General features: G+C 45.1%; 1 protein-coding gene across 1 annotated transcript in view; it reads right to left on the reverse strand.

Annotated features, from left to right (window-relative positions):
* Positions 1–18,594, reverse strand: part of PEMT (phosphatidylethanolamine N-methyltransferase) — a 445,039-nt gene that overhangs the window by 13,081 nt on the left and 413,364 nt on the right. Inside the window, exon 6 of the mRNA XM_063934839.1 lies at positions 6,475–6,549. Within this exon, the coding sequence (XP_063790909.1) occupies positions 6,475–6,549 (75 nt within the window). The remainder of the gene's footprint in view (positions 1–6,474; positions 6,550–18,594) is intronic.

The following is an 18,594-nucleotide window of genomic DNA, read 5'->3' on the forward strand; positions in this document are numbered from 1 at the left end:
GCGGCCCTTTAGAAGATGAGCACTCTGCAGCCACCACAGCAGAGACACCCTGGTTTGGCATGGAACCTGCCGAAAGGAATTGCTTCGTAAGAAGCCACCATCTTTCCCAGGACCCGCGTGCAGTGATGCACCGATACCTGTTTCGGTTTCAGGAGGTCTCTGACTAGAGATGACAGCTCCTTGGCTTTCTCCTCCGGGAGAAACACTTTTTTCTGGACTGTATCCAGAATCATACCCAGGAACAGTAGACGTGTCGTCGGAACCAGCTGTGATTTTGGAATATTCAGAATCCAACCGTGCTGGTGTAGCACCTCCTGAGATAGTGCTACTCCCACCAACAACTGCTCCTTGGACCTCGCCTTTATTAGGAGATCGTCCAAGTACGGGATAATTAAAACTCCCTTTCTTCGAAGGAGTATCATCATTTCCACCATTACCTTAATTTTATATTGTACACATTGATCACAAAATCTCTTTGTAAACAATATTTGCATTTTTACCTTCAGGGATCAACACAAAAGGACGTTTGGGGCTACTAACTCGTGAGCAAGCCACATACAGCTGCCCATGGGAGAAGCAGCTGGTCCTGAGATTTACACCTGCAGTCCTGGGCATTTGCCCCTGCAACTATATTCAGTACTTATAGTCCGTTTGTACTTGAGGAGCCTGTACACTGCACGCGCCGAGTGTTACGTGCCTGGTTTTTCCTTTATTGCTTCTCTCCCTGATGTTACATTAAGATCATACATACCTCAGTGTCCTTCTAGGTCTCTAAGCTACACAACAGTGAAAACGCCATCCAAATTCATCCAGCAGGTTTTGCGTGATGCCGGAACGGACAGACAGACAAAAATCAGAATTTGTTTTTTCATCTCCATAGTTCATAACATAAACAGTCCCTAGAAGTATATGTCTAAACAAATTTTTTAGATACAACCCTTACAGTTGTATTATATGTTTAGATCAGGGATGGGGAACCTTCGGCCCTCCAGCTGTTGTTGAACTACACATCCCAGCATGCCCTGCAACAGTTTTAGTATGGCCAAATAGCGAAACTGTAGCAAGGCATGCTGGTATGTGTAGTTCAACAACAGCTGGAGGGCCGAAAGTTCCCCATCCCTGGTTTAGATTAAGTAGAGCTCACAAGCAACCTTTCTATTCTACATTTTCACCACTATTGTTTTTGAAGACAGACAGGACAACCTTTCAATCTGACCTAGGATCTGTTATTAGTTTTCATTCAAATGTGAGTAATACACAAGTCCACCCAATTTCCCAAGGGTGAATGTGATGTACTTGGGAGAAAGGCTGAATAAGGAAGAGGAAGATGTGTTCCGCGTATTGTAAACAGGAGTGGGAAAGACTATAAACTTCACCTATTAATTACAGCCTTCCCTAAACCTTTAGGAGGGATTAATATCTAGCCCTCTTGCCAACTTTATTGGAATCTCTAAGGTCTATTTACTAAGCCCTTGGTACCAGCCAAACAGCTCCTGGCTGCCACGTTACAGGCTGTGCTTGAAAAGTGACAGGAGCTGATTGGTTGGGACTTTATCTCTCTCCAAGGCTGAGTCTCCTGAGAGCATAAGTATCTGCAATGCATGAGTAGTTGAGATCCCCTACTCACATCACTAGAGCAATGTACTAATAACCCACTCACACTGTGACGAAAACCTGCAGAAATGTCACCTCTCACGTAAGCTGCATTATATGTAGGCAGGTATAAATAGTGGATGATGATGAGGACAGTGGTGAATAGCTTGTGGCTGTTTGTGAATGCTGGTGAGTGCTTTCTTCTCTACACAAGACAAGGCAATATATCTGCTGTAATAGAGGGGTTTTGCTGAAAATAGTAAAAAATATGGCGGCCAGTGGGACGTCAGTGCATGTCAGGTGTGCCATACTGACACCAGGCACATATATTACTGTTGCTGGGCAGCGTACATTTAGGCGAGACGCTGTTTTGCAGTTACCAAATTTCTTGCTGCTCTTCTGAGAGAAATGGATGGGACCAGCATTTGGAGGGTATGCTGGTTGCTGTAGTGCCATTAGGAGAACCTAAGGGTGTGTCCAGGTAGGCTTGCTCCCAATTTAGATATATTTGTGTATGTACCATTGCCATGTGGCCCTACTATATTTAGCAAGTATATTGTATGATCCAAATAGGGTGCGGTTATTTGTTATAGGGATGAGTTTGGGGCACGGTGCCCCCTGGACTATTGGGGCTGGACTGCTTTGGGGTAGCGCACTTTTTGTAACACTTTCAAATAATGTTTCTAGACTATTACTCCTTTAACCATTTTAATTACACCTGTCACCTGTGTCTTATTAACACTTTACTGAAGCTTCTCACTGGTGTGCTGCCCTGAGGTGTCTGTCCTTCCTCATCTTGTGGGGTCCCACGCCACGGATATAGACTTAGTATTAGGGACCTCCAGCATCAGAGACACCATGACATTGACATGGAGGCTTACCATATTTTTGCAAATATATGCAACTGAGATCTCTACATTATCTACAACCATGTAGTTTTCAAATCCTGTTGTTGATGTCATCCTGTGTCAGTGGCGCACACAGGGTAAGTTTCTGAGTACCCAGAAACCCCCCGATGGACCAAATCAATTTTATTGCTAATAGCGACTCGTGAATGTAGCTCCACCCACTTGTGACATTAGGCTCCGCCCACTCACAGCAGTTTGTCGCGATTCGTGGGCCCTCTGGGTAGAGCTACACACAGTGACCTCTCTCAGCCAGCGGCAGGTGAATCGGAGCTTATGGTCACAAGTCTTGTGAGGCTACCTAATCTGAATGTGACCACACAGACTGATCCCTTCCTAGCTGAACTCGGTAAGGAACTTCTGCCTTCAATCAACCATTGCTTCATATTCATAAGGACTTTAAACACAGTATACCAACATTTTTGTACATGTGCACTAATTTATTGGGTTTATGCAATATAGCAGGGCTCCATCTGTATATATATTATAAGCACTAGACTATAATTTAGCGCAGTGGTACTATTTTGTCTTTTTCTAGCCAAATTAACAAGGTTAATAGCACTAGGAAAAACAAATGGGAACAGAACTAACTGAATACATTATTTCAAAATAAAGAGTAAATAGTGATATGAAAATGATGTATAATTAAAATTACTGCAGGCTACTTGAGATACAAATATATTAATAGCACCTGAAGTCTAAGATCATAGCATATAGCAAGTGAGGTGTAGAAAGGGGTTCGGTATGTATTACCGGCGGACGCGATGACGGCATCCTGTCCTCCAGAATGCCGGCAGCGGGGCGAGCGCTAAGAGTCCCCTTGCAGGCTTGCTGCGCTCGCCACGCTGTGGACATCCACGAGTAAAATAGCCCTGTTGTGCAGGGATTCCGGCTGGCAGCATTGTCGGCTGTCGGGATTCCGGAGTCGGTATCCTGACCTCTGGCAAATTAAACGTATAAAAATGTAGAAAGTCCTAAAATCTCATTGTGTGATTTCACGTTGCTTCTGAGGAAGTCATGGGGAAGTTTGTCTGATGGACTCCCCCCCCCTCCTTTACAAATCCTGCGTTTGCCCCTGCGTGTGCTGGGAATACCCGTTTTCTCTCGTTCAGAATAACCCATCCCCTTTCATGCACCTGGATGACATTACTAATTGGATTGAGCAGTTACCAAATTTCTTGTTGCTGTTTGCACATGGGCCCTCATTCCGAGTTGATCGATCGCTAGCTACTTTTAGCAGCCGCACAAACGCATAGTCGCTGCCCACGGGGGAGTGTATTTTCGCTTTGCAAGAGTGCGAACGCCGGTGCAGCCGAGAGGAACAAAAACATTTTGTGCAAACAAAGACCAGGCCTGTAGTTACTTATTCTGTGCGATGATTCTAGTGACGAAGGTCCCGGAATTGACATCAGATACCCGCCCTGCAAACGCCTACGTTTTTCCAAACACTCCCAGAAAAAGGTCAGTTGACACCCATCAACGCCCTCGTCCTGTCAATCTCCTTGCGTTCGGCTGTGCAAATGGAATCGTCGCTAGAGGCACAACGATGCTCTTTGTACCCGTATGACATGCGTGCGCATTGCAGCTCATACGCATGCGTAGCTTTGGCGGTTTTTTAAATGATCGCTACGCAGCGAACAACGGCAGCTAGCGATCAACTCGGAATGAGGGCCATGGTTGCAATTGTGGATTTTTTTTTAATGAACACAACACAAATGATGCCTGTGATTTTGGGCTCAATTCATTATGCCTAGATAGAGGCGTCTTTTGTTTTATTAAACTTTATCCCTAGTACATTACTCCCTGCAGTCACGATCACACCCATGCTTTGCTTTCTGTCTGTGTTTTTCTCCGCTACAGGAACAACTTTTACAGCATAGAACATATTTCTCATGCATTATTGTCCAATACTTGGAAATTATATTGGTATACAGCAGGGCTGGCCAAACCAGTCCTCGAGATCTACCAACAGATCACATTTTCCAGACCTCCTAGCTGGTGCACAGGTGTAGGCATTACTAATTAGGATGTGCTGCATTCATTCCTAACTGACAATTCTACAGGTCTCCAGGAGGCCTGGAAAACATGAACTGTTGGTAGATCTCGAGGACCGGTTTGGCCAGCCCTGGTATACAGTATATAAGTGTTGTGCATTAAAATGTGCATGTGCTGTCATTTACACAAGTTTTTACCCATTTTTCCAAATGCATATGTGTAATTGAGCCCTGAACCTTGTTTTTTCCTCCGCATAGACTAAAAATATAGGAACACATACATAAGATCCAAAGGCATGATAAGTTATTGTTCTCAGGTGATTTTTAGGATTATAAATTGATACCATAAATTATCAGGACAATTTTACAAATGTTAATTCAAAGGGACCGATTCCATTACACGCGAGCTGCCGCCGGAACCCCGCGCTGTGTAATTACGTATGATAAGCTCCATGATCTGCAAGCAGAAACTTAACCAGAGACATGTCCTGTGAAGCCGCCGAAGCTGTTGCAATGGCGGCAGCTCAAGTGTGATTGAATCGGCCCCAAAAAGTGTATTTGAACAACTGGGCGCACTGTTGGCACCGGCCAAGTGGGCTAAACCTGTTCTTGAGAATGGGGCCTATTAATTCAATAGGAATCCGTGACATCACTGAGGCCAATGGCGCAATACAACTTTATTTATTATTTGTACATCCCCAACATTTGCTTTCTAGCTTCTTTCCGGATTTTTCACCAAAGGCGCTATATCATCTGGCCAGGCCTGTTTAATTTTGTTGGTCTCGGCAGCTCATCCCTCTGTACAGGTAAGAGGTGCGACCAATTGTCAGTCGTGATTTGTATTCAAGGCCAACAAAATAACTGTGTGTAGATTATATAAAAACAACACTGCATAGATGATACAAAAGCGTTTGTAAAAAAAACCCCTCAAAACAAGACACTAAAAGAAACTAATATAAGATGCTAAAACAATACAATTAGCAATTGATGCAAAAAAGCCACACATTAAGTCTTCGCTATGTAACTGCTGCTACACCTTTTGACACTTAGGGGGGAATTCTAATGTTTTCACCCCCGATCTCCCGTCTAAAGTGATGGGAGATCACAGAGGGCAAAAGACAATTGATGTCCCCTATCGTGCTGATCGCGCCCATTAGTGTTGGGTTTAGCTACGTAAAGCGGCTAAACCCTACTAAACTAATGGGTGCAATCGGGAAAAGTACTGTTTGGGCGCCCAAGCGGATCACTTTTCACACATTTCAAATCGCCACACCCGGCGGGTGCGAGCTGGAATGTAGACGCTGGCAGCTGATTGCGCCCGAACTGAGCTACATTTGAATTGCTCTGTTGGGCGCCATCTACTGGCTGCCGGCATGCTACCTTGAGACGATTGGTTTGTGCTGACCTGGGGGGTACCGTGAAATCCTGGATTTGAACCTTAGTGTTAGATGAGGTCATATGGTGGGTGTATATTTTTGGGCCAAATTATGCCAAGCACCTCTATAACTTGCTATATTGCAGTTTTTATTATAATTACTAGATACCAGCCCGTCAAAATTATGGATCATCATAACAGTAATGTCAACATCGGCAGCTGTGCGTGCCCGAACGGAGAAACACTTGAATTGCTCTGTCGGGCGACATCTACTGGCGCACAAAACACCTGAATTCCCCCCATAGAGGTGAGGAGCAGCGTTAGCCTTTTATTATATAGGATTCTGATTAGCAGTGAGGTGACAGTCCAAGCACTCTCCTCCCCTCCCTCCCCCACATTAAGTCGTTTGGAGATTGAAAACCAATTTAACCCTGGGAAATATGTCAGAAAAAGGGATTAAAATGGTGCCTTGGATTAAGCTTTCTAAAAATACTCAACACCTCACACCATTTAAATATAAGCTTCTAATTCAACTGAGATTTTCTTAATTCACCAAGTGGGATATATATTTTTTTTTTTAATCATTAAAGGCTGAAAAGTGACATACCCTTCAAACAAGATGGCGACCTTGTAGCAGAGAGCCACCACTGCCGTGAGGATCAGACCGGCTGGGCTGGAGTTTCTGAGGTGAAAGAAAAACACACAGTACAAATACATTAGCCGCTGCCATGAAGAACAGCTACTGTCAAATCATAATAGACATCAAACATTCTTGGATAAAAGTATACACATCTGTGCCGGCATAATATTACCTGATGACAGTCAGGCTGGAAGCAGACCTTTCCAAGGTGAGGCTCAGATTGTGCTGCTGCTTAATGCAGCTGCACTCAGTATGACTTTATGCCCTGACACCTCTCACCAAAACACTATCTGGGTTTTGTAGAAAGATGGACGGTAGGGCTTGTTTAAAAGGAGCACTGCAGGGGGGTATTCCAGCCAACCAGAATCTATTGAGGTCTCAAGTGAAAGACTAATAAAAATGAAATGCCTCCAATTTTTTTTTCACAGTACAATCGAGTTTTAAATTCTGGCTTATCAATACAAATCAAAGCATAATTCTATACATAGCGGCATTTACATAGCCCATATCATACAGCCTTTGTGATATCTCTGCTGTAAGTCTGTAAAACACGGCACGATGCATAGAGCAGAGCGAGAGCTATTAAATTCGGCTGCATCTATGCCCTTGATACTTATTACTGTAGACTGGCTGAAAGCAACTAGTTTTATTTCCAGGCACGTCGTTCTGTGTCACGACGGGCTATTACTATCAGAAGGCAGGTGTTAATAGCCCTAGGTATCGTGCCACAACATCGTATGATATCAGAATGCTCTAATAGCACATTACATACTACAGGTTGAGTATCCCATATCCAAATATCCGAAATACGGAATATTCCGAAATACGGACTTTTTTGAGTGAGAGTGAGATAGTGAAACCTTTGTTTTTTGATGGCTTAATGTACGCAGACTTTGTTTAATACACAAAGTTATTCAAAATATTGTATTAAATGACCTTCAGGCTGTGTGTATAAGGTGTATATCAAACATAAATGAATTGTGTGAATGTAGACACACTTTGTTTAATGCACAAAGTTATAAAAAATATTGGCTATAATGACCCTCAGGCTGTGTGTATAAGGTGTATATGTAACATAAATGCATTCTGTGCTTAGACTTAGGTCCCATCACCATGATATCTCATTATGGTATGCAATTATTCCAAAATACGGAAAAATCCGATATCCAAAATACCTCTGGTCCCAAGCATTTTGGATAAGGGATACTCAACCTGTATAACAATTGGATAAAACATGATTCACCCCGACGGTTACGGCAGGGAAACTTCTGGAGCTCCAATGGTTGTTGAACTACAAGTCTCAGCATGTATGTGAGCCACTGACAATTAAAAAAAAAACACATAAAAATAAAAAAAACTCTGGAATATTGTTGTTATAATATAAAGAACAATTTCTACATTTAATACATGACGCTGGAAGGGGAGGTGTTAATGTAATAGGTTCGGACATTACGGAACAGTTGGGACTTCGGCGACTTTGCAGGTAAATAAAAGCAGCAATTAGTTATAAAGCTGGTTTTCCCTTATAAAACGGATTGCCGTTTTAAATTTAGCAGCAAACTAGCCGAAACGCAGGCAGTTCTGTAATCTTGGAACATAAGCCCCTGCGTCTTTAGTGTGGGATAGACACATTGCGTCCCCATAGTGTGGGAAACATACATGTGCTCATCAGAAGTCACTGAGGATGAATACTGATTAACACTAAACACTAATGTATTGTAATTTGCAAGGTGACAAGTACAGAGGCTGACATTCACTTCCGTGCTGGTCAATTACACTTAGCCCTTGTATATTAAACAAGTCAGCTGAAAATTACAGTTAATAGGCTGATCAGCACAAGACAATCTCCTACAAAATCCCCTGTACAATCCCCGTAACTAATATAAAGATTAATTAGCAAATGTAACAGATCATTGTATTAAGCCAAGCTCTTGTCTGTATTTTCCTAAAGACACATAATAGTTTCTCTTCCACTGATACATTCACTTATAGTGCAGTGACATGCGGTGAGGTCAGTGGCTGGGGAGGCACTGGCTGATGCAACCCCCCCTTCCTTTCCTATCCATATATAAAAAAAAACAGGGTTCCCCATATTTAAGCAAAACCAACACCTGTCTAAACCAGCTAGGTAGAGTGATTCCATGGCAGGGGGGACACTCAGTCGGGTGTCCCCCTGCCATCACATTGAACTTCCCCCAAACCAGGCAACCCAGGGCTGGAATTCTTTGGCATTTGGGGACCCCAGAAAAAAATAAATGGAGTCCCCCCTCCCGAGCAACAACCAGCAGTGCTATGCCCTGCACCGCTGGTGGCGGTGGGTGCAGGGTTCATGGTATACAGGTTGAGTATCCCATATCCAAATATTCCGAAATACGGAATATTCCGAAATACAGACTTTTTTGAGTGAGACTGAGATAGTGAAACCTTTGTTTTCTGATGGCTCAATGTACACAAACTTTGTTTAATACACAAAGTTATTAATAATATTGTATTAAATGACCTTCAGGCTGTGTATATAAGGTGTATATGAAACATAAATGAATTGTGTGAATGTAGACACACTTTGTTTAATGCACAAAGTTATAAAAAATATTGGCTAAAATTACCTTCAGGCTGTGTGTATAAGGTGTACATGTAACATAAATGCATTCTGTGCTTAGATTTAGGTCCCATCACCATGATATCTCATTATGGTATGTAATTATTCCAAAATACGGAAAAATCCCATATCCAAAATACCTCTGGTCCCAAGCATTTTGGATAAGGGATACTCAACCTGTACTAATATTGTTCTTTACAGGCAGCCTACAGGTCCCAGCAAGCCTACCTCAGCATATATACATGACACATTTAAAAAAAAAAAATATATTATACAGGGTCTTCACCTGGGGGGCGGTGGCCTTTGGGCAGCTCTTTGGCATGGCCACCCCCTTCCCAGGACTTCTGAAGTCTACTCCTGGGGGCTGCCACCTTCCCTGATCTTAGAGCGTCATCCGTCGGCTTCTATAAGGGGTGGGGCGATGATGCGGCTACCGTGATTGGCTTGCAGCAGCCATCTTAGATTAAAAATTTGAAGCTAACCGCACCATTTTTGAAACTTGAACCGCTCCGCTGCTGAACTCTGCAAAATGACAGGCAGGGACTGGATCCTCTTGGATGCAGGCCTGCTGTCATGCCAGATATCCCCGCCGGCTCCTGCTAACGCCCGCACCTCTGCCACACACCCCGCTGCCCACTTAGTGATGACAGCGGCTCCATCACTGGACAGCTGTATCCAGTGACGGATCCGTTGTCTAATCACATCTGTCTGACTCACAGGGGCGTGCTTTTATGTGGACTAAAAACACGTCCCTGTCATCGTGGCACTAAAGGGGGGTACTCACGGAGCGATCGCTGCTTAAAATCTAAGCAATCTGACTAGATTGCTTAGATTTTAAGCATGATCGCTCCGTGTGTACCCCTCACAGCGAAAGCGATGCGCAGCCACGCACATCGCTGTCTCTGGTGCTAGATTGAGCCTGCATACAGGCCAATCTAGCAGGTCGCTCATTTCACCCGCAGGGTGAAATGAGCTTCCCCCCCGTCTCCCCCCGCACGCTCAGCACACATCGCGCCGTGCTGAGCGGCGGGAGAGATGTGTGCTGCCAGTGAGTACTGGCCTTTATACTAGTGCCATTTTCACTGTGTTTTTTTAATAGGCTTTTACTGCCCGCGACTTGCCCCCCCCCCCCCCCCCCCACCTTTACAGCGGTGCCTCCCAAACCTGATTTTAGTGTAAAAATGATTAGTATAATAAAAAGCAGATACTAATGACACAGAATATGTGTAATTTTAATCACTAATGACAGGGGAGGCACTGTCTTAATATCATTATTCAGTATTATTTATTACCTGTTATTTATACAGCGCCAGTGTCGGACTGGGGCATGTAGGGCCCACCGGGGGAATGCAGTGGAAGGGGCCCATGTTTAGGAGTGTGGTCAGTCTGCAGAGGGGGTGTGGCATGCCACATCATTGGTTTGACTAAGCATTATAGAGAGTGCAACATCTGGGCCCCTTCATAAATATATACAGTAAATTAATCTGCTGCATGCATGATAATGTACCAGATTAATTAACAGCAACGCACTGTAGAAAAAAACACCATAGTCCAGTATAATGTAACATGTGTAATTCCAGTGCACAGTCTGGAACCTGATCCTTAGAGCAGGAGGTGGGCCGCCAGGCAGTGGGGCCCACCGGTGGTTTCCCCTCTACCCCTGTGGGCCAGTCCAAGCCTGTATAGCGCACACATATTCCGCAGCACTGTACGGAGAATATTTGGCCATTCACATCAGTCCCTGCCCTAGTAGAGTTTACAATCTATATTCCCTACCACATGTACACACATTCACGCTAGGGTTAATTTTGTTGGGAACCAATTAACCTACTTTTTGGATTGTAGTAGGAAACTGGAGTACCCAGAGTAAACCCACACAAGTACGTGGAGAATATACAAACTCCACACAGTTAGGGCCATAGTGGGAATTGAACCCATGACCTCACTGCAGCTGTGAGGCAGTAATGCTAACCATTACACCATCCGTGAAGTCCATAATATTATGGAAACTCATCTGAACCAGTTACCACCAGGTTTTTTCCCCTGCCAACTGTCTTCACTATTCATAAATGAATAATCTTCAAAATTTGTAATTTCTCTCCTAAATAAATATGCATAAGAAAATTCGATTACATGAGTTGTGATATCACACGCAGCGCCCTGTAACCCGCATGACTGACATGCTGCGATGTTTGGGGGGCAGCAACCGGCACCATTCTTCAAAATAGGGACGTGCCACCCCTGTTTTGTAGGCGTGACAGGTCCAGGGTCTGCATCATCGAGTGTCCGGATCTGCCGGCCAGCCTGAGTAAGCTTCAGCTTTCACAGGCTGACAGTCCTCAGATGCAGCACTCAGATCCTCGCTAATGCTAACAGGACGCATCCATTTCCTCCAGACGCCCCCTGATGCATCAGAATTTGAATTACACGGAATTGCACAGATGATTCCTTGCGGCTGTGCAATCCCACAAACATAAATTAGGCCCATCATACGGTCAGCTTTTCTGTATGTGAATACTGCACTTGTGATAACTTGCTGCTGATAACTCACAGAAGCCGTCGCTGCTTGAACAACTGCCTGAAGAAGCAGATGCTTTCCATGAAACGCGCAGCAGCCATGTTACAGTGAAACGCGTCACTTTTATTTTTACTTTCACACAATTAGTATTTTCGTGTATTATTAGTCCATGCACTAATACAAATGTTTGCATTGCCACAAGTTGCATTAAAAAAATCTGTGAGTACATCACACTGTTACACAACCTCATACTTGCCTACCCTCCCGGAATGGCCGGGAGGCTTCCAAAAATTGGTTGGGCTCCCGCCCTCCCGTAAAGGTGGCCAAGTATTCCGCTTTCCCTGCCAGCTGCCCCCCCCCCCCTTCCCCCCGCATCCCCCTCTCGGCCACCCACGACAGAGTACAATTGGGCGGTCTGAGGGGAACCTTATGACGCGATTTGCGCTAAATCGCATCATTGTAGCCCCACCCCCGTTACAATGCCTGCCAGCATAGTGGGTAAGTATGCACAACCTATAAGAGCAAGCAAAAGAAAAAACATGCATGGACAGTGAAAACACTGTTGTTATTATTATACAATATTTCATGATCCTGTGCATAATAATTATTTGCATTAGCATCGCCAGTCATTGTGTTTATTCTCTTGTATCGACATTGTAACACAATGCTCTGGGTTCCCCTCATATGTACTATGAACCTAATAATAAAGAATAATACATTTTATGAATCACATTGGGTTTTCGCAATTTCAAAGCTCATTTATCCAGGTGACTGAGAAATCTGTTCCTTTAAGAGGTTTCTGGTTGAGACCTAACCCTTTCTCCACCCGATTCCTACATGGGCAGGATGTACTACAGTACATGCATGTATTCATACAGGGTATATCACATTACACACGTGTCAGTTGTACTTGTATGGCTTATCTCCCACAGTGTAACCTTCGTAGTGCACCCAACATGGCTGCCTCACCTGGTACACTCATGGATGGGATGAGAAAACTACCTGGACCTGACTGTTGGGACCCTACGTCCAGCGTTAAGATGCTGCAACCACCCATATTGGGTCATCTCCTCTGGGCGTGACCTATTCCACCCAAGGTAATCCTACGTAGTGTGCCCTAGACTGCTGCCTCATCTGGATAGATTTGGGTGGGGTGTGTTCAAACTGAAATCTAAATCACAGTGTAGAAATTAAGCAGCCAGTATTTATCATGCACAAAAACAATATAACCCACCCAAATCTAAATCTCTCTGCACATGTTACATCTGCCCTACCTGCAGTGCAACATGGTTTTGACCAAATGCTAACTTTTTGGGTTTGCTAACAAACCTGAATAACCCCCCAAGTGCTGTGTTTTTGACGTCTGTTAAGCGCATTAAGTCCTGTCTGGAGAAAGAGCACTATATAAATAAAAATAATAATAATAATACCGTATATACTCGAGTATAAGCAGAGTTTTTCAGCACATTTTTTGTGCTGAAAAAGCCCCTCCTCGGCTTATACTCGAGTGATGCTCCGTAACTGCTGCCTGGGAAAACTTACCCTCCCGCGCTCCCCAGCTGTTTTGTGATGGAGGGACACAGAGGGCACAGCGCGCGCCTCTCCTGTGTCCCTCCTGCGTCTCTGGCGGCAGCGGCGGCTGATTGGCTCACGAACCGGCACTTCATTTAACAGACCCGCCGCCGGAGAGACACAGGAGAGGCACGCGCTGTGCCCTCCGTGTCCCTCCTTCACAAAACAGCGGGGGAGCGCGGGAGGGTAAGTTGTACCTGGCACTGGGGGAGCATATTTGACACTTGGGGGGGAAGTAGCATATTTGGCACTGAGGGGGCATATCTGGCAGTATGAGGGCATATCTGGCACTGTGGGGGAATGTTTGGCACTGTGGGGGCATATCTGGCAGTGTGGGGGCATATCTGGCACTGTGGGGGCACATCTGGCACTGTGGGGGCACATCTGGCACTATGAGGGCATATCTGGCACTATGAGGGCATATCTGGCACTATGAGGGCTGTGTACGGCTAGAGCTGCATTTCCCACCCTAGGCTTATACTCAAGTCAATAAGTTTTCCCAGGTTTTTGTGGTAAAATTAGGTGCCTCGGCTTATATTCGGGTCGACTTATACCCGAGTATATACGGTAATTATTATTATAAAAGTGGACAAAGATGAGGCAAACCTCATTATAATAACACGCATTAATGACAACCTAAGCGCCAGTCGTCTGTCATGGGACACTCCGTCAGTTATCAAAATTTAACATCAATTTTTTTATTATTTTATACTGTCCGTGTCACTCAAATAAAAAATTGACCGCTATAAGATATTCTATCATCTATATACCCACCAGATTCAAGAAATATCTGCTCACCAGTACCATTGTGGTAGCTGAGCAGGGGTCCCGCTAAAGTAACCCAGACCCTGTTATATATAACCGCATGTTGGACTTTGTAGTTCAAAAACTGTTGGAGAGCAAATATGGCCGTCCATCCTTGTCTTACAACAGTTGTGTGCTCTGTTTATTTAAGGAACATCTATGGGCTAAGATTATAGATAGAATGTCTGTCTGTTAAGCTGCTGTGATATCATAGCTTAAAATAATGGGTGCACAGAAAGTTGTGTGAAATCCAACATCAATCCACTGGTTCCCTTTAACTTAGGGGTGTTGAGCAGCATCTTCTAAACGCCTCATCCGTGCCGCTGCAAACGTGAGCATGTGTTTTCGCATTGTTCTTTTATTCTACTGGCTTCTCAGAAACAGAAAACAAAAATGAGAAATCGTCATACGCAGGACATCAGTTATTTACACTATTTTTAGAGCCCCGGTTCTGAGGAAAGATGAAGCCTTCATCAGATGTAAAACTGAGAGGGAAAAAATGTTCCCTCGCACGTAATAGGGCTATTAATCAAATGACAAAAAGCCTGCTGGTTTTCTCGTTCTTTCACGCTGCCTCTGGGGATAATCTTTTCTCTGAACAATCCATGATGATGGACGTTACTCATTTCTTCCTCACATCACATCGTTATGAAGAATCAAACTTTCATCTGTGACCCAATACTGGGCATAAGAAAAAAAATGGCTCCTGAATTCAAAGGCATTCTGGGAATGTAGTGGCCTCACAATTTTACTGCAAGACATGATGCATACACCCACGTATAGTTATGGCTTTGATTCCTTTGTGTTGTACCTACAAAAGGTATCTTGAGCGCACAGACACAGTTAAAGGGCATGGGGGTCTGATTTAAACAACCATAACGAGAGACAATTTCAGCTCCATCTGGCCAACTGTGCACTGATTGCCGACCATCATTAGTGGCTGCGGTGTCAAGCTTGGTCAGAACAGTCTATTGCTGTATAGTAACAGATTGCAGCTATTTTTGGCTTTAAACAGTTCCCAATTTATACTTTATACGAGGAAATTATTATAGTTCCCCCCCCCCCCCCCCCCCCCCCAACTATCCTGAAACCAACACCAGTGTTGTCTAACTGTTCTAATCTCATTTTATAGCCTCCGGATTCCGCTGGAAGCTCCACATGTGCCGACAGACAAACTTTCTTGCAGAACTCTACCTAAAAGGTAAAATTTAGTTGTAGCTCAAACTGATTACTCCATTAATGGTTCCAGAGATGAAGAAGAGTCCCTCCCAAATCAACCTCATGAGCAACTTAAGTCAAATACAGGGCCAAACGAAGGAGTTCAACTTATTAAAAAGGCTAGTTCTAAAGTGGTAGGAGATTGCGTTTAGATTTAACATTTACAGTCTTGCACGGTCACCCATTGGAGATCTCTGCACGGGATCCGGTCAGGATCTTGTTGATCGGGATTCGGACTGTCAAAATGCAGACACCAGGATCCCGACAGTCCAGTGACGTGCGGTGAGGTCATTGGCTGGGGAGGCACTGGCTTTTCTGCCCTTCTGCACTACGTCCATGTGAGTGATTGATTGATATATATATATATATATATATATACACACACACATATATATATATATATATATATACACACACACACACACACACACACACACACATATAAAATCAATGTAATATTGCACCTCACCCAGCATAAGAATTGGCAGCACTTAGAATAGTATAATTTACCTTGATTCAGTAATTGGATTGTACATATAGAAGTATTATAATAATTTATTACATGGCAGCATCTCTTCTCCCTGCTCGCTACTATGACGAGGAGAAGCCGCCACCACCGTGTGATGTGAGAGCAGCCGCACTGAGGTCAGCCCGCCGCCCCTCCCCGAGTCCCCGTTCTTGTCCCGGGGATGGGCACCTCACCTTCCCGCACAGTACGGCCCTGGTAGTGGCTACCCGATCTGCTGCTCCTTAGCCCGGCTGTAATGCTGAAACCAAAATAGCCCACTCCCACCGCCAGCAGCAGCAGCCCCGCACTGGTACCTTCGGGTACATATGTGACGCGTCATCCCCATGTACCTGCTGCAGTTCTCCCCAACCCAGAGCCCTGGGACGGCGGAAGAGGAGGATGGAGAGGGAAGAGCCGCTGGTTCCAGGAGATCTGCGCCGCTTGCCGCCGCCGCCCTTGAGGACACCGCTGCAGTGGTCAGGCTCCCACCACTACAGCCAGGCAAGTCATGCTATCCGCCGGGTCCCGCTGCTGCTTTTCCCCCGCCGAGTATGGGTGATTGGACAGTGGATCCAGCACTGGATCCACCTGTCCAATCACAGTTGCCTCGTTGACAGGGGCGTGCTTTGATGTGTGCTAAAAGCCCGTCCCTGTCAACGAGGCACTTCTATGTGTGCCGCTTTCCCCTGTTTTTTGAATGGGCTTTTACAGCCCAGTGCTTGGCCCCGCCCCCTGCTTTATCTTCGTTCCCATTGTTAACGGGAGGCACTGTTATCAGTGCCTCCCAAACTACTTTCATGTACTAAAATTAATAGATTACTATGAAGAAGTTATTTATGACACAGTATGTGTGTCATAAGTACCTTCTTTGTATTAGTGCAATCTTTAATGACAGGGGAGGCACTGCCTCCCCTGACTGCACGTCCCTGCCCGACACAGCTAAGAAGACTGGTGCCGGAATCCCGTTTGCTACACTCACGGCACAGAGGACAGGCAAGTCGCGGGGTGGGGTGGATTTAGGCTGCGGGGGGAGTGTTAGGGTTAGGCTGCTGGAAGGGGGGGTTAGGTTTAGGCTGTGTGGAGAGGGGTTAGGGATAGGCACCCGCGGGGAGGGTTAGGCTGATGTGAAGGGTTAGGTTTAGTCTGTGGGAAGGGTGGTGGTGGTGGGGGAGGGGGGGGGTTAGGTACCCCCGGGGAAGATAAGGGTTAGGCTGTGGGGGAGGACGGGGGGCGGTAGGTTTAAGCTGCAGGAGGGAAGGGTTAGAAGGCCATTGGGGGAAGGTAAGAATACTTACATCCCCCCTGTCGGGATTCTCACTGTCCGAATACCGTGGTCGGTATTCTGACCACCGGCATAACAGACCCAGCCCCACTGCACGTAGGGTCAAGGGTAGGTAGGCACCTAGATGTACACTGGGCAGACCATCCAGGTATACACAACTCACAAATTATCACGACCATATTAACCTAAAAGAACACCCTAACCAGCCGAATGTGTGTTTCGCAGCACTAAGATTGTGACTCGGTGGGGTAAATTTACTAAAGCTTCTAAAACGGAGATTTGGTGATGTTGCCTACAGCAACCAATCAGATGCTGTCTATCATTTTTTAAAAAGCAACAGAGAAATGATAGATAGCATCTGTTTGGTTGCTATAGGCAACATCACCAATTCTCTGTTTCAGAAGCTATAGTAAATTTACTCCAGCGACTGTTCCAGGGGGGAGTGGATATACTGAATAGTGTGACATTGTCTGTGAGCAAAATAAGAAATGCAAAACCTTTGCTAAGGAAACTGACTGTTTATATAGAGAAATGCGTCAGTTTTGACAAAACGCGAGCAAGGAGCAATGTATGATGACAGACTAGTTTCTATATAGAAACTGCATGAGTATCACATGCCTCCATTATAAAACTCAAGCACTTTCCGCAGATTAGTATTCATCTCCCGGAATGCTTTGGTTCTAATGAAAATTCCACAAGCTTAAATAGTAATTAAAGGAAACTATTTTTTTTTTTCCGTTTTTTATTTACACTCTTTTGTTGAGTGCCAGATCTTACCGGAATAATTCCTGATACTTAAAATAAGACTTTCTGCTTGATATCAAGTGTTAACAGCCCATGAGGGGTATTCAATCACCCCTGATTTTTTTTTTTTGCAACTATTTTTTTCTTTGAACTATTCAATTAGCCCGTTTATTCCGACTGAAAGACGTTCCATTTCCTGCCGAAAACACATAGGATCCACAAAAAGTCGCAGACCTGTTTGTTTTCGCGGCTGCGATAAGGGAAAGAATGCATGCTTATCGCGGATTTGATTTAGCCTTACTAAAGAATGTGCAACAACATTCCAGATAAGTGGGTAACTCTGGGCAAATAAATTACAGCGGCTATGTGGATACCGCCCTATGGGGTAATGCAGACCTGATCGCTCGCTAGCGCGTTTTTGCAGCGCTGCGATCAGGTCAGAACTGCCCATGCGTATGCACCGCAATGCGTAGGCGCGTCACACGGGTACAAAGCGGATCGTTGCTGTGCAATGGGTTTTATGAAGAATCCATTCGCACAGCTGATCGCAAGGAGACTGACAGGAAGAAGGTGGCAACTGACCGTTTTCAGGAAGTGGTTGGAAAAACGCAGGCGTATCCAAGCGTTTGCAGGGCGGGTGTCTGACGTCAATTCCGGCCCCGGACAGGCTGAAGTGATCGCAGCGGCTGAGTAAGTCCTGGGCTGCTCAGAAACTGTACTGCTCGGCTGCACATGCGATCGCACACTTGCACAGCTAAAATACACTCCCCGGTGGGCGGCGACTATGCGAACGCTGGACTGCAAAAAAACGCTAGCGAGCGATCAGGTCTGAATTACCCCCT

This window comes from Pseudophryne corroboree, chromosome 7 (genome assembly GCF_028390025.1).
Source record: "Pseudophryne corroboree isolate aPseCor3 chromosome 7, aPseCor3.hap2, whole genome shotgun sequence".
Classification (NCBI taxonomy): Eukaryota; Metazoa; Chordata; class Amphibia; order Anura; family Myobatrachidae; genus Pseudophryne; species Pseudophryne corroboree.